The sequence below is a fragment of the Electrophorus electricus genome, chromosome 23 (genome assembly GCF_041902795.1).
Source record: "Electrophorus electricus isolate QZ-2024a chromosome 23, ASM4190279v1, whole genome shotgun sequence".
In the NCBI taxonomy this organism is placed as follows: domain Eukaryota; kingdom Metazoa; phylum Chordata; class Actinopteri; order Gymnotiformes; family Gymnotidae; genus Electrophorus; species Electrophorus electricus.
This window is the reverse complement of record NC_137519.1, coordinates 3,612,501-3,634,299: the sequence shown is the minus strand read 5'-3', so window position 1 is coordinate 3,634,299 and position 21,799 is coordinate 3,612,501. Positions and strand designations below refer to the sequence as shown.

General features: G+C 43.0%; 1 protein-coding gene across 10 annotated transcripts in view; it reads left to right on the top strand.

Moving 5' to 3' along the window:
• Positions 1 to 7,570: 7,570 nt before the first annotated feature.
• The window catches only part of lrp1ba (low density lipoprotein receptor-related protein 1Ba), a 227,484-nt gene continuing 213,255 nt past the window's right edge, over positions 7,571 to 21,799 (top strand). For 8 of the 10 annotated variants that reach the window (XM_081706083.1, XM_081706086.1, XM_081706085.1 and 5 more), the window contains exon 1: positions 7,573 to 7,964. In XM_081706083.1, the coding sequence (XP_081562209.1) occupies positions 7,880 to 7,964 (85 nt within the window). In that variant the 5' untranslated portion in view covers positions 7,573 to 7,879. Of the gene's footprint in view, positions 7,965 to 21,799 lie in introns of all 10 variants that reach the window. The other 2 variants (XM_081706088.1, XM_081706087.1) reach the window with 2 other exon arrangements.

Genomic DNA, 21,799 nt, shown 5'->3' with positions numbered 1-21,799 from the left:
TGCGTTTAAAGACACCAGGTGTCAACCAAAGTAAACTATCAAACAAAAACCAACATGACAACTCAAAAGCACACATCAAGACTGAAACGGATTTAAACTATTGTGGGTCTTATAAAATACAGTGAAATGTCGCTTTCTGTTCTCAGCCTGAAGATCTCAAAACTTTATCAGGCGAATGTGGACACAGGAGGTCAGAATAGCTCGGAGCTATGCTGTGAAGTGATCGAGATACAAAACATCAAACCATTAACGGTGTTACGTGTCTAACTGGTAACCAGCAGAGGGAGAAATAGGACTTTAGATAGTCTAAAGTAGCAGGCGAGATGGTGTTTACTGACAAAGTCCCAGGTAATAGCAGCTAAAATAATTAATAATGAAGAAATAAGAGCATGGATCACATTCTACATATCCCTATATTCTTTCTTTCTTTCTGCATAGCTCTTGTCTGCGGGCTTTGCATGTTCTGATGACAACAGTCATAGAAGAATTATTAAACTGAAAGCGGAACGATAAATCACCTCGAACACATTTTTGGAGACCCTGAATAGTATTCCTAATAGCTTCGGCGTAATTTCAATATGTCGTGCTACCATTGTCAGCCACAAGATGGCAATATTGTACCGTATACAGAAACAATCATTTGCAGGAAAGCGAATTTCTTTTTATTGTACATTTTTATAAACGTTATGTTTCCTAATGGGAGCTCATAAAACTATTTAATTTTTTTATGCATGAGCCACCACTAAAGTATTTGATATTTACCACTACATTGCGTGTTGTGTTGATATAGTTAAGCTCTATTGTAATAAATAAACTGCATCAGAGTTTGCAGTAACAAACCTTATCTAGAATGCAAAACTGAATTAGTTTGTCAGGCTGCAGCAGCTGTCTACATTTTGACAGTGCTAAAGGAAGTGTAGCTATGTGCATGTAGTTGGCACTAAAGATTGGGTGTGATTGAACTCTGCTGTTGTTTTATAATGTAGCGTGAATGAATTCTGGTGCTGTTTTAAAATGTAGTGTGTCTGAATCTTGCAGCTTGGCATTTGAATCCTGGTTGATTCTCCCTCAACCACAGAGGGCCAATGATCACTGATCAGCCTCCAGGAGTGTGCGTCCGCACACACACACACACACACACACACACACACACACACACACACACACACACACACACACCCACACACAGAGAGAAAGTCCAATCAGTGTGTACAAACTCATGTAGACCTTTGCCACGGCTGTCATGTCTCTGTATAAGACATCACGCTCTGTTGATGACGCCCAACCCAGCAGAGGCAATTGTGAGTGGCTGAAACTGTGTGTGCATGCCTGTGTGTGTGTGTATGTGTGTGTGTGTGTGTGTGTGTGTGTGTGTGTGTATGTGTGTGTATGTGTGTGTATGTGTGTGTGTGTGTATGTGTGTGTGTGTGTGTGTGTGTGTGTATGTGTGTGTGTGTGTGTGTGTGTGTGTGTGTATGTGTGTGTGTGTGTGTGTGTGTGTGTATGTGTGTGTGTGTGTGTGTGTGTGTGTATGTGTGTGTGTGTGTGTGTGTGTGTGTGTGTGTGTGTGTGTGCATTCGTGTTCGGCTCCATCATGAACCACAGACACACACCATTGCTGACCGGATGTTGCTGAGCTTAAAGACGGATCCCTCCTGATCTCCGGTGAGCCAGAGCACGGAAAGGTTCAAGTGCGAAACGTTCGAGCCGCACGCCATGCGCCGCTGGCGCTGTTGCTGGTGTCGAGGGGCTGTGGCGTTCCCCGCCGTTCGAATCGTCTCCAAGCAGATCTGAGAGCACGCCTCGTTACAGACGCACATGGCACCCTTGGGATACGGTTGGGGACAGGTTCTGCCATTTTGAAGGATACCCAAAAGGTAATGTTGTTATGTTGGGACGGTTGTCTGGCAGAGAGGTACCCGATGTCAGTCATAGGTTCCTACTGTGCCAAGCGATTATGTTCCTCTTAGAGCTCAGACACACCTGTAGTGTGTATGCCAGGCTAGCATTTGCCACTGCTTTCAAAAATTTGCACTTTATTTTTGACCTAGACTCCAATGACAACAGTACGCTAAAACAAATAAGGCTTCGTAGGCCGATTAATCTCAATCATCTTAGATTTCCTGGTTAGTACGGGATGCATTCTGTGTTAGTGCAGTAAAGAAAGTGTATCGATGCTCAAATTTCTCACACCTCAACCTCTTAGAAATTTGAGAGGGGCGTGTTTAGCATGAGAAGGCGTTGTGGTCACGGCTGAGGGTGTGCGGAGAGGATTGGAGGAGTGGGGGGGGCTGGAGCTTTGGGGGGCGGTGCCAGCCACTGCACTCAGAACTGCGGAGCCCTCAATGCAAGGCAACATCTGCATGCTTGGCTTCTGTCCACGCTTTTGACACAAGAGGCCTATAGTGCAACATTTGACGGGGGACTGCAAGCGTGTCGGCCTTTTAAAAGTCTGGCGTTAAAAACGGCTTTGCCTTCCAAGGTGTTTTAGAGAACTTTATTCCTCCTGGGTGACCGTGTGTTGGGTAGGAATGTTTGTCAAGCACTGCGGATTGATAGTCTACATGGTGACCCAAAAGTGCAAAAGACGTGTGTAGTAAGAATCTCGCTACATGGTCTGCATTAAGAATGAAGTCACAGGAAAGGACTGCAGTCATGATGTCACCAACTAGCCTGTCGTACATATAGTTGCATACTACATTTACAATGTTTTGAAGACACTCTTTGAAAGTTCACGTGCTCCATGGGAATTGAACCCATGTCCTTGGTGTTGCCAGCACTGAGCTCGTATATAAGGATGTGAAAGGTTGAACATGATCCTTGAACAGTCTGATAGTTTTTTCTTAGTCTTATCCATTTGTATTGTATAATGCTCTTAGTCTGACCTCTTTGTATTGCATTAGAGTCATTAACACCCACAATATATCCCTCCTCTAATTCCACAATTAGCATAAGAAAACCCAGTTATAATAGCTGTGCCGTTCCATGCGTGTTATGAAACCCAGCAGCAACAGTTTAGACCTGTGTGTGTGTGTTTGTGTGTGTGTGTTTATTTTTAACATGCTTGTGCAGATATATGAATACTCCCAAGTTTTTTTTTGAACCTTGACATGTAATTACGTGATCTTCAGAGCATCCCTGAGAAGGGACTGGATGCGACACGTAATATCGTTCTCACAACTGTGTCCCGGAGGGCACAGCACTTTAGGAAGCCGGCAGCCGTTCTCCACTACAGCGGTAGTTATAGCAACCTAAGATCAGTTTCACGAGAGTGACGTCTCAACTGAATGCTTCGGCACACGAGCACTTTCGCGCAGCTGCGCTTCTAACGTGCGGGTTACGGACACATGCGTCATTTTGTCTGACATTGGCGTGTTAGGTGGGAGCAGTAACATGGATTTGTAAGCTGTATTGCACTTAGAGCTGAAGACAGTAGTTGTAAAGCTAATGTTTCTGGTGGAGTCAGAACTACACAAACTACACATTTTTCTACACTACACATGTGATCATTTTTATCATAGCAACTAATATAATACTAATTATTTACATCATAAAATATAATATATTCATTCTAAATATGATTTTTGCAGCTTTATGCAGAGCTTACTAATAATGTAGTAATGGCCAACCTGACACGCTAGCGAAAAACGTCTTCTTCTTTATCATCATCATCGTCACTTTTATTTAGGTAGTACCTTCCTGCTCAAGGTCACTTTACAAACACAATGAACACTATTTATAACAAAAGACAATGGCAATAGACAGACAATGCAGGTACAGACCTGACATTAAAACAGTGGAGCACGGATAGCAGAAGCAGATGTGTCCCTAATCATAATCTTAAACCGTGCCAACACCAGAGTCTGCATCCAACACCTGCACTCTCTAGTATTCCCCAAGACTTCAACAAACACCAGTATGCTCCAGCATTATTTAGACTGCAAATTTGCATGCATCATTAAAAAGATGCCAAAAGAATGTGCCTTCTTGTACAGAAGTTACTCTCACAAGCTACTTACAGTTGCAGCAGGTAGAGAAAAGTGTTAGCAATACCAAGCTCGCGGGTTTGGTTTCCAGGGAGCGCGCAGACTGATAAATATATGTTTGTCTGTATAAGAGTGTTTGATGAAAAGGAACGCGATTGCCTCAGCGCAGTAGGGGTGTTTCAGAGAGACACAGAAGTTTTAACAATGAGCTATGTTCGGTAGACACATTGTTGGGGTGGGGGGGTGTTTCAGAATCAGGGGGGACAAATAACCATCCAAATTAGTCATGGATCAGATAACCATAAAGGCATAAAGTGTTTGGGTTTTTTCTAACAGTTGGTTCGACACTGTCTCGCTTGATCCAGAAATGGTGATAGAACTTAAGCCAGAGGAATCCTGGTTACTAACCGTGCTGCCGTTCGATCCAAACCTGCTTAAGAATGCCTCCTTCATGGCAGGTGTAAACAGAGTCTGGGCTGCGGGCACACCAGAGACCCGCCGGAGCTCCGCGCACAGCAGTGCTATGCAGTGTTTGGACCCCAGTGCTTTCTCTTTCTCAATTATTTACAGTGTTGTCTCCTGAGCCGTGAGAGGAGGGAGACACCTCCTGACCCGAGCGCGGGTCCGCTGCCACGGTCTCCACAGCTGGGTGTCTGGGGGGTCGTTAGAATGGAGGGAAAAGTAGAAAGAAAAACAACAACAAGAAAAGATAACTCTGGAAAGAGAGAGAGAGAGAGAGAGAGAGAGAGAGAGAGAGAGAGAGAAATCCTCTCTTTTCAAACTTTCTTTCCTTTTACTTTAAGGTACTTAATTCAGAGAACACTCATTCGCCCTCTTTTGCTCAGTCTAATGCTGTCACCCTCTCTGTCATTCTTATTTTCTCTCTCTCTCTCTCTCTCTCTCTCTCTGTCTCTCTCTCTCTCTGTCTCTCTCTCACTCTCTCTCGCTCTCTCTCTCTGTCTCTCTGTCTCTCTCTCGCTCTCTCTCTGTCTCTCTGTCTCTCTCTGTCTCTCTCTCTCTGTCTCTCTCTCTCTCTCTGTCTCTCTCTCTCTCTCTCTCTCTCGCTCTCTCTGTCTCTCTAATTCTCCTCCCATCCACCCTCCCTCAAAGACAGTGGCCGTTTTTGTGCAGGCTGCGATTGAAATTCCGGAGCTCTCCCCATGCCGCGCGGAGCCGCAGTTCAATCGGGGGTCCACAGCCAATCCAACTCCCTGGGGGGCGTGAGCTGCGATCGATCAGGTCGCATCGAGGGCCGAGCGGCGTGCCGAGCCTTCCGGGTTGCGTCCTCAGCCGCTCCGGAACCCCGGCGCTCCCGGACCTGCCATGGGCCAGGACGGGCGTGGGGCCGTGCAGAACACTTGTGCTGAGGTTGAGCGAGCTGTCTAAGAGCAGGCCTGAGGCAGAGGGTCGCACCAGGCCAAAATCACACCCAGGGACAAGCCTGAGAGGGAATTTGAAATCCACGTCACAACACTCATTCTCTGCAGTAATTTTTTTCTCTTTTAAAGTTTTAGAGCAGGAAAAAAAAGTGTTTTCTTTCTTTAATTTGTGTTCATGTCAAGGTATTGTATATAGTAGTTTTAAGATCAATGCATGTCAGTTGTGGTCCTGTAGATGGCAGTAGAGAGCCATTGGCAAATCCTCTCTCTCTCTCTTTCTCTCTCTCTCTCTCTCTCTCTCTCTCTCTCTCTCTCTCTCTCTCTCTCTCTCTCACCCTTAAAAATCCTTCATACCATCTTTTCCGTATATTTCCTTACTAAAGCACACCAAACATGGCTGTGCTTCTTGGTCTACATTCTGCTCTCTCTCTCTCTCTCTCTCTCTCTCTCTCTCTCTCTCTCTCTCTCTCTCTTTGTGATGGAAAAATTTGTACTACAATAACTTGGCAAAAAAAAAAAAAAAAGGTCTGTAGTCAGCTCAATTAAGATAATTTTACATCGGCAATGGGTTTGTCTTTTATGCTTCTTTGAGGAAAAACCCGACCATGGAGAAGTTTCGACTTTAAATAGGACAGCGGCACTTCAGGGGCTATTGAAGCCGCCGTGCATCGGATAAATGCACCAAGATGAACCGATGTCATCTTTCGTCTGTTTGTTCCGCATGACTTTAAAACTGGCCATTGTTCCCTTGCTAGTTAATTGGGACTCCCAGTTATCTGATGAATAAAGTAGCATATATACATTACATCTAATTTAGTGACATTAACGTCCTGATTAGACCTTTAACGCTAGAAAGCAAAGCGCATTGTGGCTGGAAGCCTCCTTCATTCTAATACAGTTTCATCATCTAAGAGCGCTGGAGGTTGCCATCACTTTTGAAGGTTAGGAGGTCAAAACGGCCCTAATGGGAACAGGTGTCTGAGAGTCTAGCGGTCGGTGAATAAAACCGTGATCGGTATTTTTAAGACATCTCTGGGTATTCAGATTGAGTGTTATAGTGAGTGCCCGGTATACACAGTGAGAGCGATTCAGAGTAAAAAATAGCCTAACCAACACATGTGGCCGCGCCACCGAAAACCAAAGACATAAAGCGTCGTAGCTACACTAAACAGATCTGAGAGACCATTTAGGCCTACCGTGTTTGGACTATAATATTTCTACCATACGCGATGCTTCTTTCGTATGACCGTTTGAAAAATATTTATTTTTGAAGGAGCTTCGGAGTTTCGGTGGCGCGCAATCAAACTCTTAGTCATGCCTTGGGTGCATCAACACAGGGACGCAAAAACCGATGTCATTTCATTCTAACTAAGCCGCAACAGAGATGCGGTTAATCAGCAGAGATAAACGACACGTTTTTAGCGCACCAATACGCGTGTTGTGGTCCTCAACATCCCTACGGTGTATAAACGTCCCGTAAATCCTCCCCGTGTTGTCGGATTGCGTCCTTCGGCTGGTGTTCGGGTGTTCGGGTATTCGGGACGCATCTGGTTTCACGGCAAAGTGCGCTACACCCTCGATAAAAGCCGAGACATTCGTTTATTTCCTCTCCTATCGTCTCCCCAGCTGCCATTTAAGAAGGGATGCGCAGTAGTTCAGTGCGCTTGTTAAGGGTTTTGTTATGTGTTAAGTCTTGCGTTGCTTTATTAACTGTTCGATCTTGAAACTACCGATGGAAACGACGGGTTTTGGGTGACTACACAGTACAGACGCTTCTCCAACACCGATGACCTTGTTAAAGTTTACTTTAGTAAAGTGGGAGAGGGAGGATAGGAACGTGGCGTGTGAGTAATATATATATATATATATATATATATATATATATATATATATATATATATATATATATATATATATATATATATATATATATATATATATATATATATATATATATATATATATATATATATATATATATATATATATATATATATATATAGTAAACTACATGTTATCCACACAGCGGAGTGGCTGAATCCTGGAACTAATCTCTCTCTCTCTCTCTCTCTCTCTCTCTCTTTCTCTTTCTCTCTGTCTCTCTCTCTCTCTCACACACACACACACACACACAAAGCCAATTCGCCACTCGCTCTCTCGCTCGCACACACGCGCGGAGGACATCTCGCTCGCGCTCCCGTCGCTGTGTTGGGCTTCGTTGCCGTGGAGTCATACCCACCCGCCGTCCCATCGCCTCACCTCCTCTCTCTCGCGCCTCGGACCTGCCCCCCCCACACACACACACTGCCTCGTTATCCTCCCCCCTCGTAAGCCGCGCGCGCGGTCCTGCACACCTGGTGGCACTGCGGTACGCGGGCGGAGCGACGGACGACACCGCGAGGCTCGAGGCTGGCTCACGCGTCAGACCAACTTCGTTTGGCGTCGGTGGCGGGGGACTGTGGCGCGGGGACCCTGCGCGAGAGAAGTGCGGCGGTCGGACTAGATTCAGCCAAGATGTGCGAGCTCGTTCTGGCGTTTCTGACTATAACGGGATTATTCCACGTGGCGTGGACGGTGGCACCCGTAGGGGCTGGCAAAGGTAAGAGCGCAGCACCTGCTCGCGCAGGACCCGCGGTTGCTGATGTGTCCTGTTGCAGATGAATGATGTCGCCCGTTTGCAGCCTACAAGTTGCTGTGGTGTTTGCATCAGTTGAGGCAAAGCTGTTATAATGGCTTAGGCTCAAGGTAAAACCCAAAGTATCGTGTCGATCCCCGTGGGTTTTATGCCTGAGGTTCGGCACTTCTCCGCGCGGGCCTGCGCTCACTGCATCTTCGGTCCCGTGTAGGGTCGAAACTAATGCCGCGCGCGAGTCGCGGTCGGACGAGGCGCCCTCGCGCCTTTGATTCACGGAGCTCCGGTAGTCTGTGCAACAGCACGGATTGGCTACACTTTTATAGCGTTGGATACTTAGAAATAAGGCTACAAACACCTACAAAAATGCAGTAAAACTGCAAGAAACGCATATCTCAAACTTCGCAATGAACACATTTAAGGGCCGACAAAACGAATGCCAACTCAGTATATTGGTGTATTTAGCTATATAGGCTAAAATGACTCTAAGTGCTGTTAGTTTTTTTTAGGATGCAAGCAGATATTCCGTGCGCGCACACGCCGCCGCCGTCGAGACGCACGCTCATGTCAAACTCAATCACGGCGCGTCGGGGTGCAGACTGTGCAGACTCGTATCTATTTAACTACGGAGCCGAAGTTCATTATCCTCAGATAGCTGACAGACAGACTTTAATCCCGCTTTACGGAGACGTTCATGCAGAGTAATGCAGCTGCACTCGGACAGTACATTGCAGCAGGTTATTACACTTAAAGCCGATAATTGTGGCTGCATCATTTATTCTCGGCCTGCACTGCTGTGCAGGCCGTAGATTCATCGATAATTGATAACTTCCTTTATAAAGACCTTTACAGTTTAGTTTGTTTGTTTGTTTTGTTTTGGATTTTTTGCTGCTTAGCATTGTTGAGTATCACTTTAACAAGGTGTAATATATTTTCCTTAAGTCTTACGCTGTTGGTGTGTTTTAGTTAATAACACACTGTAATGACTTACCCAACAGTATAAAACTCCAGAGTTGTGCAACACGTTGGTTTACAGCAAGTTATGCTGTTATTCTATGTGTGACTACTAAGAAGGTTAAGGTAAAAGGAGTTCATCGTGGTAATCATTACGTGCAAGCGCTTTGCGTGTTTCTTTTTGCAGGAACATGCTTTTAATCGTCCCTAATGTCAAGTTATGTACAGTACCCTGGTTATTTTCACCTTTGTCATTTTCACATAACCTTTTTTTTGGGGGGGGGGGGTCCAACGACAATTGCTTCAGTGACATCATCATGCAGAGAGTCAGCTCGCAGGGTTTTCTGCACAGGAAACTGCTCGCAAATCTGCAGCGCTTTAGCGATGGGGATGTTTTGCTTGTTTAACTGATTGTGTTGGTGTTTTTTTTTCTTGATAATTATGCTTGTTATACGGGCTTATTCGGAATCAACTAGCGATCTACAATCCACAGAAGAGAGATGTTCTGTTTTTGGCGATGTTGAAAGAACTGCAGGAAATAAAGAAAACACTTATTCAAGAACATAAACCCTGCTACTTCTCGCGAGTATCTGGGACTTGAAGTAGCAGATGAGGATAATGACTGAAAGACGAAGTGACTGTTGAAAGATGTAACTAGGCTACTTGATCCGACTCAGCTCACCCTGATAAGATACCGAGAACGTGCAAAATGCATTCCAGTGATCGTTTAGAACATGTGAGTTTGCAGAACTGGGCAGAACTGAGCAGAACTTTGATTACTACATGTGCCAGGTCCTAAGATGACCACAATATTATATATATATATATATATATATATATATATATATATATATATATATTATAATTTCACACATAGTTGCCTAATGCATACCTGTTTTGTGGAAGGAAGCCCATAGCACCACGACAACGAAATAATGCAAGATGAATTGAGAGCAAGCCAAACAGAGCATTTGAACACTATCCACTCTTTATGTTAGTTAAGGGCCACCCAGATTAAGGTGTGGTCAAATAATGTTTTATATTCCAGTTCCCTTCCATTACCCCCCCACCCACCCCCCAAATCGACATTAAAATCACTGTTTTGAATTTTCTTTTTTTTTTCTTTCTCTAGCCTTTTACCATTTTCCTGTGTGTGCGTGGACCCCGGGGTCCCCTGTCTTTTCTACATAGAGGCTTATTAAATTCTCTGGTTAAATTAGAAGAAGCCAACGTTTTAAGAGCATATTTAAAGCAGCATCAGCCGTGTATTACTTACACAATGATCACGTTTACGTTCGCTTGCGTTAGGCTCGTTAAGCCAATGACGCACTACACGACTTTTAAAGTAATCAGATCGCCACTTTGTAATCAGGATGGATCATTGTTTTCTATGTAAAGTATTATCATTACATTTTAGCATAGGATCTATCTATCTATCTATCTATCTATCTATCTATCTATCTATCTATCTATCTATCTATCTATCTATCTATCTATCTATCTATCTATCTATCTATCTATCTATCTATCTATAACAGATAGATTGATTGATTGATTGATTGATTGATTGATTGATTGATTGTAATAAAGTATACAGAGTTTCCAGAGAAACAGAATGTTGCAGACAGAGGTCCTTCATCAGCTAAGGGGGCAGTATACAAAAATCTAGAGAGGTAGAGGTTGTTTTATGCCCTCTGCAGTGTCCAATAAATGCCGGACTGAAGCAGAAGTATGAAGATAATCACACACTTCCTGCTAATAAAATATTTTGAGTAAGGAGGAGAAACACTGTGCAGGGCCTTTAAGGTCAAAATCCAAAACTAAGTCTTTCTGAAGAATCTGAAGGGCAGATTCTAATATACCATTTATATATATATATTATACCATATTCTAATACCATATATACCATATATATAATTCTATATTCTAATACCATATATACCACATATATTATACCATATATGTAATACCATATTCTAATACCATATATACCACATATATAATACCATATGTGTAATACCATATTCTAATACCTATTCTAATACCATATATACCATATATATAATACCATATTCTAATACCATATATATAATACATAATATCATATTCTAATACCATATATATATATATATATATATATATATATATATATATATATATATATATATATATATATATATATATATATATATATATATATATAAAATACCATATTCTAATGCTAGACTATATTGGATGCTACAGTATCAGCTATGACGTAGTCAGAAGCATGATCTGAAATAACATGTAACGCTGTGTTCTGAGACTTCAGTGCACGATATACGTGTGTGTACCTTACTTAATTTTATTCCATTGACAGAGACACCAGCATGATATAAGAACCTGAAGTGTGAACACTTTGCCTGTCTCCTCAGGACAGCCTCCGTGTCTTTAAAGCTGCCCAGTCTCTCAGACGAAGAGCAGCAGATGCAGCGCTAGCCGTCATTACCATTCTGAGTCTCCCACCATTGGCCCAATCCCGATTGCTCATAGTAAGGGCTGAAAGAAACTCCAGCTCTTCCAAAGTATCCCGGCACCTCGTCGTCTGCCAAGAGCATGCTGGCTGCTCCAAACTTGCTTCCCCGGCGCATATGTTCCGTCGGAGCTGACAGTGTCTTGGAAACCCGCTTTCGCTACAAACCAAACACCGCATATGCCATTGTCTTGATGTATTTAATAACACAATATGGAGTTGGGATAGCTCTGCTGCAACGTCGTGCATGTGGAAATTGTTCCTTCGGCCAGGCGGGTGCGATTTTAAGAGGCCGATGGCGGGTGATGGAGCATTTTAAAGTCGCGCAGCGGAACGGTGACGGTATCAAGAGATGGTTTCTTTTGAACACTGGGCTTCAGAGAGACGAGCTGTGATATAGGGGGATATTAAAACCACACTCCTCACATAGCCTTGGAAAAGCTTCCTGTCTGCTTAGTAGACTCCTGCAATAATTGGTATTTTGCCCTAATGTTCAGGTTATGTTTGAGCCCTTTCAACGAAAAATCATATATCAGCCATTTAACATTTTTGTGTAATCAGTTATTTTAGTTTTTGATTTTGTACAACCTTTCCATTTAAATTCTAAATGTTCTTATTTTCCTTGATTTGTGTGGGCATTTGGAAATAAAACTTGCAATATTATGTTATTGTTTTTATTTAGTAGAATGTGGAAACACAGTAAATGGACACGTATGTTTTTTCATTGCAAATTTATTACATGCACATTGTAAAGTTGGTTTACTGAGCTAAAACCCACAAGACTGGGAATACATTTAGACCTGTGGATTTGCAGAGTGTTCGTCTCATGGTCCAGCCAGTATGAACAAGAACAGAGGGTTAAGTCCTCAGGCCAGAGATCCATTTATATGAAATCTAATGTACTCATTCTCAGGTATTGCTATTATAATACACTCCTCATGTCCTGTTAGTAGAAATGCGTAGGCTGTTAAACATGTCCGTTCCACATAGCGCGACATATTGCATTCGGTTCAGAGCTGCTGAGAACAAAGTGTTCCTGAGGGACCTGTAGAGCTGTCTGTTAGAAATGGGGCCTTGTCCCGAATTAGCAGTCTGTCTTTAAATCAATTAGAGCTGTGAAGTTTAAAGCCCTTGCAGAGGATGCCAGAACCATGCAGGAGGCCCCAAAGCAGCTGTCTGCGTTCAGCTCCGCCCTCAGCGTTCAGCTCCGCCCTCAGTCCCCAGCTCCGCCCTCAGTCCCCAGCTCCGCCCTCAGTCCCCAGCTCCGCCCTCAGGTCTCAGCTCCGCCCTCAGTCCTCAGCTCCACCCTCAGTCCCCAGCTCCGCCCTCAGGTCTCAGCTCCGCCCTCAGTCCTCAGCTCCACCCTCAGTCCTCAGCTCCGCCCTCAGTCCCCAGCTCCGCCCTCAGGTCTCAGCTCCGCCCTCAGTCCTCAGCTCCACCCTCAGTCCTCAGCTCCACCCTCAGTCCCCAGCTCCGCCCTCAGTCCCCAGCTCCGCCCTCAGGTCTCAGCTCCGCCCTCAGTCCTCAGCTCCACCCTCAGTCCCCAGCTCCGCCCTCAGGTCTCAGCTCCGCCCTCAGTCCTCAGCTCCGCCCTCAGTCCCCAGCTCCGCCCTCAGGTCTCAGCTCCGCCCTCAGGTCTCAGCTCCGCCCTCAGTCCTCAGCTCCACCCTCAGTTTTCTTTCCATAAGCATTGAGCCCCTGGTGCACTTTGATTTCTCAAATAGTTGGTTCAAAGTGACCAAAAGGGGAGCGTGCACGCTTGTGTGTGTGTGTGTGTGTGTGTGTGTGTGTGTGTGTGTGTTAATTCTTTGAATAAAGTGGTCTCTTGCCAGACAGTCTGTTTGCATTTTGTTGCTACTTTAGAGTTAGGCAGCAGACTGCACTGAGCCTTCACACACACATTCTCCTTGATATCCTCCTAAATATATGCCCCCACCTCCACTTGCTCTTTCTATGACTCTTTCTCTCTCTCTCTCTCTCTCTCTCTCTCTCTCTCTCTCTCTCTCTCTCTCTCTCTCTCTCTCTCTCACACATTTAGCCTCTTCTCACTCTAACAGACTGTACTCTTTTGGAAGGCAGGCCCATGGTGACTCTGAAGCCTTGCATCAGATACCCCCAGCAGATGGAGATGTGTATGATGAGAGGTGTTTTTCTGTGTTGTTGAAATAACAGCTTTACTGTGTACCCTCGCACTGTAACTGTAGGCTGAGGTGATCACAGAAGAGGTCATGTGTGTACATATAGGTAACCCACATAATATGCAGCGGCATCCAGTATTGTTGGGTCAGAAGCGTATTGTGTGCTGTGCTGTGCTAGTAACGTGTGAAATAGAGCAGTATTAACTAAGCTGCACAAGGCATCACTTGTTAATCATTATCACCATATTGGCCTTCACCATACTGGTATTGCAGTATTCCCTTAATATGCAAATGAGCACTCTAATCAGACAATTAGTTCTTATGTTGTGAGCATGCTGACCATTCCTAGATGTTCTAGATACATATTTCATGAATCACAGCATTAACACGTTATTAGGAAATGTAAATCATTTTGCCTAATACCATGACACAATAAAGGTTTACATGTGTGCTTTTAATACATTAGAAGGCAGTTGGCAGTCATAACAGTGCTGACGTATGTAACAGTATGTGACATAATGGCAATAAGACATTTTGTCATAAAATGCATAGTCTGAGTTTTGCCCGTGTAAAGATGGCAGAGGTGTAGCACAGCTCCAGTGTGCTATCCTGAGCACATATGAGGTGGGGTTATCAATTTTGCTCCTGGTTAGAGCTTGCCTTCTCCTGATGCCACAAAACCACTTTAATTATTGATTAAAATTCAGTAGGAAAATATTGACAAGCAGTGTGCTGTGGCACCATATTCCTCCCTATAGTTGTGGTGAATTAGATGCATTTAAATGCCTCTTTCCTCCGTACTGTTGTGTTATAAAGGAGCAAAATGTTTGTTGACTCACATGTTTAACGTAGCGTACTTGCTGTCGACTCTCGCTGCTGTGTTAGATTAACACAGCGCCAGTTTTACCAAAGTTTCTTTGTTGTGCCACAGTTCAGTGGCTGATCAGATTCATGTGTGTCAGATCTCCAGTCTGATTGGGTCTCTACAGACTCATAAATCGTTCAGTTTAACCAGTAAAAAGAACACATACACACACACACACAGTTTACTGGCAAACCAAAACAGGCGACTCTAGCTTCCAGTGAAAATTTTAAAAACTGTCAGAATGTAATACACGCACACAAAGCAAACGTCTAAAAAGTGGAACGTGCAATTTGACAAATTTAACAAATTTCCTGAATCAGAATGAATCTGGATTCAGGCAGCATGAACCTCAAATAAGTTAGAATGAGTTGTGAAATGATTATTTTTTTAGTAAATGATTACTATTCTTGCCCACCTTCATATTTTATTTTTTCCTTTTCATTAGTAATATCACAGTTTATTGTTTGTATACAGATATGAAGGTGATGGGGTACCGCACACGGTGTAGCTTAGAGGATCTGACGGACGTTCTGTGACTAAACCCCACACGGTGTAGTTTAGAGGATGTGACGGACGTTCTGCGACTAAACCCCACACGGTGTAGTTTAGAGGATCTGACGGACATTCTGCGACTAAACCCCACACGGTGTAGTTTAGAGGATGTGACGGACGTTCTGTGACTAAACCCCACACGGTGTAGTTTAGAGGTTGTGACGGACGTTCTGCGACTAAACCCCACACGGTGTAGTTTAGAGGTTGTGACGGACGTTCTGCGACTAAACCCCACACGGTGTAGTTTAGAGGATGTGTTGGACGTTCTGTGTGGTGTTTAGTACTGTGGTAGCTGGAGTTTTGAATTGCTGGTCATAGAGACGATGTTGCATATCATTTGTCAGTTAAGATGACACGCTTCTTTTATATCTGAGTGTCCATTTTTTAGCTGGGAGTGGGATGGTTTGGTCATATGAGTTTATATATTTGTGATAACATTTTCTGAGGTTTAAGGCAGTGCAGTTCGATATGTTGGGGCAAGGGGAGTATGGTTACACAATCTCTGCTATTGAGTATTTTCTTTAGAACATCTTTGAGTTGTTTATATTGAAAATGAGTTATCTGGTATGTTGTATTTTTCTTGGATGTGGTCAAAGGTCATGAACACGCCAGAGAATCGCTGTGCCAGGCTGGTTATACCTCTCTGCCCTCATGTAGAGAATATAAAGGCTTTGTTATTTATCAACAGTATGGGATTGTTCCATAAAGGAGTCTGATCAGAGGAAGAAATGCTATAATTAAGAATTTTGTTTGAATTCCACCAAGCCTTCAAGGTAATACTTATTGTGTTGCATTTATACATTTGAAAATTTTTAATAGTTTTGTCTATGAATGGAATGCTATTGATGTCCAATTCTTGAAATAAGCTATCCTCCATGTCTAACAATGGTCGGTCTGAGTCACTTCTCCAGTGTCTTATGTAAAGCAGTTGGTGGGATAAGAAGTAGTAATAAGAGTTTATGTAACGGCCCGAGTGCCGCAAGGCAGGGAACAGGACGCACAGACTCCCTCGAAGTTGACAGACGTTTATTAACATATAACGCATACGACGACGGCACTCGCACCTAACCCAAACGGTGAACACAAATACACGTCTAACTAGGACAAGCTACGCGAACATTAACAACGACGACGTGAACAATGACCAAAAATGATGCACACGCCAACACGGGTTTAAATACACAGACACACAACACTAAACCGTGTGCAGGTGTGTGCTATCAAGGAGGGCGTGGTTACAAACAAGGCAACGTGAATTCCACAGCACGCAGCGAGCTGTGCCAGGTGACCAGTGGCAAAGGGGATGCTCCGTGACAGTTTGGAGCGCCAAGTCCTCCAACATGTTTAGGCTTTTGGAGCATGGCTAATTTGATTCAAGGCTTTTGGTGCTTCCAATAAAATTTAGTGATTACGTTGTCAAGAGGGGAGGACCAGCCTGATGGTGGGCTAACAAGGGTCATGGAGAATAGGACATTGATTTTAGGAAGGATGTTCATTTGAACTGTGTATATTCAGCCAATTAAGGATAGTGGTAGAAATAATGATGTGTTATTTCTTGCATTAATGGAACATTGTTAAGTTTATACAAATTATTTGATATGAATACGGTGGTATTTAATTGACGGAGCCACACGTTGAGATGGTGTGCTCTGGATCTCACAGCAGACGAATTTACTTAGAGGCAGAAACTCCGCTTTTGACCAGTTAATGGAATAGTCAGACACTTTGCTATGTCTGATGATCAGATCATGGTCTGGTGAACGGGAAGGATTAGTAATATATAGTTCAACATCATCTGTATATGAACTGATTTTCTGGTGGAGTGAATTTGACTGTATAACAGATTTTATCGCTCTGTCTAATGGAGTCAGCCAAGGGTTCAGTGAAAAGGAGAAACAATAATGGTAATTAAACACATCCTGTTCAACTTCGTCTTTGTAGTCTTGATATGTGTCTGTTTGTTGAGAAGGAGGCAGAGGGTGAGTCCTATAATACTTTAAAAATATTATAAAATATAGATAAATTATAATTGTGTAATAAAATATAGTTGTAAAATTATGATGATCTAATTTAAATGTATAATGTGTCACATTCTATGTGAGCTGCATAAAAATGTATATATTTATACGTTGTACTGTATACATATTACCTTATAAATATAAATATATAATGACTCAAAAGCATGATAAGACTTTCGATTAGATCTGATATCAGATCTTTTATGTTCCTCCTCAGAGGTTCATATCTTTATCACACATGCTTCAACCTCCCACGTAAAGCTTGATGTGGGAAATGAAAGGCAGTTTAACGGTGAAATTCGGGAGATCTTTTCTACATGGATTATGAGACTTCAGGTTTCCTGTGTGTCCTGGGCAACAATGGCACCTGCGCAGTGTTTGTAAGGTTCGTTAGAATAGTCGGTTTTGTTGAATCACTGATGATTCTTCAAACTGTAATTAACACGAAGCAGAGAACAAGCACAATCTGTAATGAGGAAGTCACACATGTGTGCACGCATACACACACACATACAGCACGCACACACACACACACACGCACACACACACATGCACACACACACACACACGCATACACACACATACAGCACGCACACGCACACACACACACGCACACACACACACACGCATACACACACACATACAGCACGCACACACACACACGCACACACACACGCACGCATACACACACACATACACACACACGCACACACACACACGCACACGCGCGCGCGCAAGGAGACCCGCCTTCAGGGCTTCTATAATCTCTCAGTTGGATTGCATGTCTGCTGTTTACTTTAAAAGCAATAATCTGTCAAGGGGCCCAAGACAAAAGTGACAGACAGTATCAGCGCAACAGCCCCTTCAGGGCTAATGTAATAAATAGCCCTGTCATAAAAAGATTATCGATCTCTTGTCACATTAGGCTAGAGATGAGACTCAATGGAGAGGGAGCATGCACAGACGCTGTTGTGTGGAATTATGAGTCTTTCTACCTCTTCCCAGTGGCTTCTGAAGCACTGCTGCTTCAGCCGGCATGGGGCTCCGGTCTATAGCTATTGACTCAGACAGAATTTCAGTGTACTGAATGGTTCAATGTATTTACTCTGATGGTGTTTACTCTAATGATCATATATGCTATCACAAGCTTATATATAAGGATTTCATTACAGCTATAGAAGTATAGTGGTGTAGGGGTATGGTGATATAGTAGCATAGTACTTTGGGTTTGTGGTTTAGTGATATAGTGATGTTGTGATTTAATTCTGTAGTGGTTTGGTGGAAGAGGTAGAGGCACAGTGGTATATTGATATAAAGGTTTAGGAGTGTAGTGGTTTGGAGGTTTAGAGTATAATGGCATACTGCTTCAGGGTTTTGGTGGTTTAGAGGTATAGTAGTATAATTCTATAGTGGTTTGGTAATGTAGTGGTTTAGTAATTTAGTGGTTTAGAGGTTCAGAAGTATACTGGTAAGGCAAGGCAATTTTATTTTTATAGCACATTTTGTGAACAAGGCAAAACAAGGTGCTTTACAAATATAAAAGACAACTGAAAGTTAATTTTCATTCATTCATTCATTCATTTATCTTCTAAACCTGCTTAATTCAGTTCAGGGTAATTCGGTACTGGAGCCTATCCAAACATATATACAGAGAGAAAGAGAGAGAAATGGAATTGAGCTAAAGATTCAAAACTCTATCAAGTTCAGAACAAATCACAGCTAGCAGATGGCAGTGTGGTGAGAAACTGTCCCTGAGAACTAAAACACCCAACTAAACGTTTTCAGTCCTAATAGACAGGTTCACTTAATAGATGGTCTTAATTTGAATATGTCCATATTTGGAGTTCTTTTGCAGTTCTGTGTCAGCTGATACCATCTAAGAGCTGCACAGAAGTTGAAATACTGCTTCTCTGAGCTTAGTGCTGACCTTAGGCATGATTAACTGGTGGGCTCCTGATCCAAAGGTCCTGCTTAGATTGTGTTGCTTGAGCATGTCAGATAGATACATTGGTCCTAAACATTTAGTGATTTATAGTCAAGTAATAGTACCTTAACATCAGTTTTGTAACACTGGAAGCTAATGCGAGAATTTAAGGATTTTGTCAATCCATTGTTTTGGTTCTGGCTGCATTCAGCTGAACTTGTCTTTTCAGGACCTGTTTAGCCCTTTTAGGAAGACCTGTAAGGAAGACCATTACCTGCTAGAATCAACCCTGCGAGAAGCTAAAGCATGGATAAGTCTCTCAAGGTCTTGCTTTGATGAGAAGTCTCTCAAGGTCTTGTTTTGATGAGAAAGTTTTGTTAACATTTTTCGAGTATCTGTATAATGATTCAGGTTTTGGTTTGACATGACTCTTAACGCTGATATCACAACCCAGTAGAACACCTAAACCAGCCCCTTTGCTTTGAAAGTTGAGCGTCAAATCCACACGTCTCACATACTGTACTGGTACTGCTAGACTGATTTGGAGGTTTACAGTACGGTGATATACTAGTTCAGTGGTTTGATGGTTTAGAGGTATAGTCGTATACTGGCACAGTGGTTTATTAATGGTTGGGTGTGGTGGGTTGTTTCCTTTTACTTGACGCAGCTGATATCAGTACTTCTCCTTTCAGTGTTCTGATTCAGTTCTAGAGCAGGTCCAGTGCTGCAGTTCTAGATTTTAAGCATGTGTTGCTTATTCAGTCATCCCCTTTTCCTACCACAGGGTTAGCAGTCATCTTTGTATGGTTGTATCAGCCTACTGGGCTGTGGCTTGTTGGCAGGTCCTTATACCCCACTTGGTAGGTCATTATACCCCAGTAGGTAGGTTCTTATACACCTGATGGCAGCTCCTTATACCCCACTTGGTAGGTCCTTTTACCTCAGGCCAAGTTCTGGCAGCACAGGGACTAACAGACCCTGTTGTGAGAGATTGCTGCACTAGGTGGTGTCATTTAGAGCTCCACACTGCAGTTTATACACTAAAGTGAAAAACGGGGCTCACCTTCTAAAATACAGGTGATTAGTGCACAGAGCGCATATTCATACCTAAAACACGGGTGATTTGTGCATATTCATATTCATAGCTAAAACACGGGTGATTTATGCATATTCATACTCATACCTAAAACAGGGGTGATTAGTGCATATTCATTTTCATACCAAAAACATGGGTGATTAGTTCATATTCATATTCATATCCAGAGGTGATTAGAGCATATTCATATCCATACCAAAAACATGGGTGATTAGTGCATATTCATATTCATATCTAAAACACGGGTGATTAGTGCATATTTATATTCATACATAAAACACAGGTGATTTGTACATATTCATATTCATACCTAAAACGGGTGATTAGTACATGTTCATTTTCATACCAAAAACATAGGTGATTAGTGCATATTCATATCCATACCAAAAACATGGGTGATTAGTGCATATTCATATTCATATCCACAGGTGATTAGTGCATATTCATATCCATACCAAAAGCATGGGTGATTAGTGCATATGCATATTCATATTCATATCTAAAACACGGGTGATTAGTGCATATTCATATTCATACACAAAACACGGGTGATTAGTGCATATTCATATTCACTCCTAAAACAAGGGTGATTAGTGCATATTCATATTCACACCTGATACACGGGTGATTAGTGCATCTTCATTTTCATAACTGATACACAGGTATTAGTGCATCTTCAGATTCACACCAAAAACATGGGCGATTAGCGCACAGAGCGCATCTTCATATTCATGTACATAACAGGTTCATGGTTCGCCATGCACAGGGAAAATGACATCGGTCTTTGACATGATTTGTCCCCAAACTCTTAAGGCACTATTGATAGGGTGTACTGAGCCTCCCCACCGCAAGACTCACATCAGTTATGTGCAGACTCTGCGCTGTCCGTGGTGCTGAACTCCTAACTCCCATTCACTAGCTCTAGGGCGTCGTCCCTTGTAGTCCGTGACAGCGAGGCTGTGTACAGCAGGTGTGTGGCATATCGGTTGCCCCTATTCTGCCTCTGTTTTTGCTATTTCTCGGTGAACTTGTATTGACATTGCCTCTGGCTGTTTACTGCACGCACGCTGCGAAATTAAACCGCGATGCAAGTCGGATATTCATTTCGTCCTATTTCTAATTTCTCCACAAGTGGGTCACTTTGTACCCCTGTCAGCAGACGATTCATCACCATGGCATCATGCAGCATACGTGTCTTTGTGATGACATCTGTGATGTTGCTGTGTATTAGCCTGGGCCTGAAGGGAAAGTGATCCTGGTGGACAAATGTTAATGTTTTTATACCTTGGGTGAGAGGTAAAGAGAGCGAGAGGGAAAGGGAGACTCAGCTCCTGGAATGAGAATTGTTGCAGTCAAAGTACCATAAACACTATTGGAATTGCCTTGTCCTGAGGGCTGAGGGAAGTGGACATCCAAACAGGGTTCAGGGACATTACCACAATAAGAGCGCACTGGCACCTTTTGCGCGTACACACACACACACACACAAATCCAACAACACAGCCATTGTTAGCTATGCAGACTCTGAATTTGTCCAGAACTCTGTAAAATGAGTGTGGGGTCAGGCTGCCGGCATAGACGAATAAGTGGCGTAGGTTTAATGCGAGAAAACAGCTCCGCGAAACGCCGTGCGCAGTTATAACGCCGCCTTCTAAATGGACAAACGCGGGTTTTTTGGTTTTTTTTTTTTTTTCCACTTGTAACGTGGTTTAACGTAAAGTGCCGTTCAGGGAGCCGCACTTC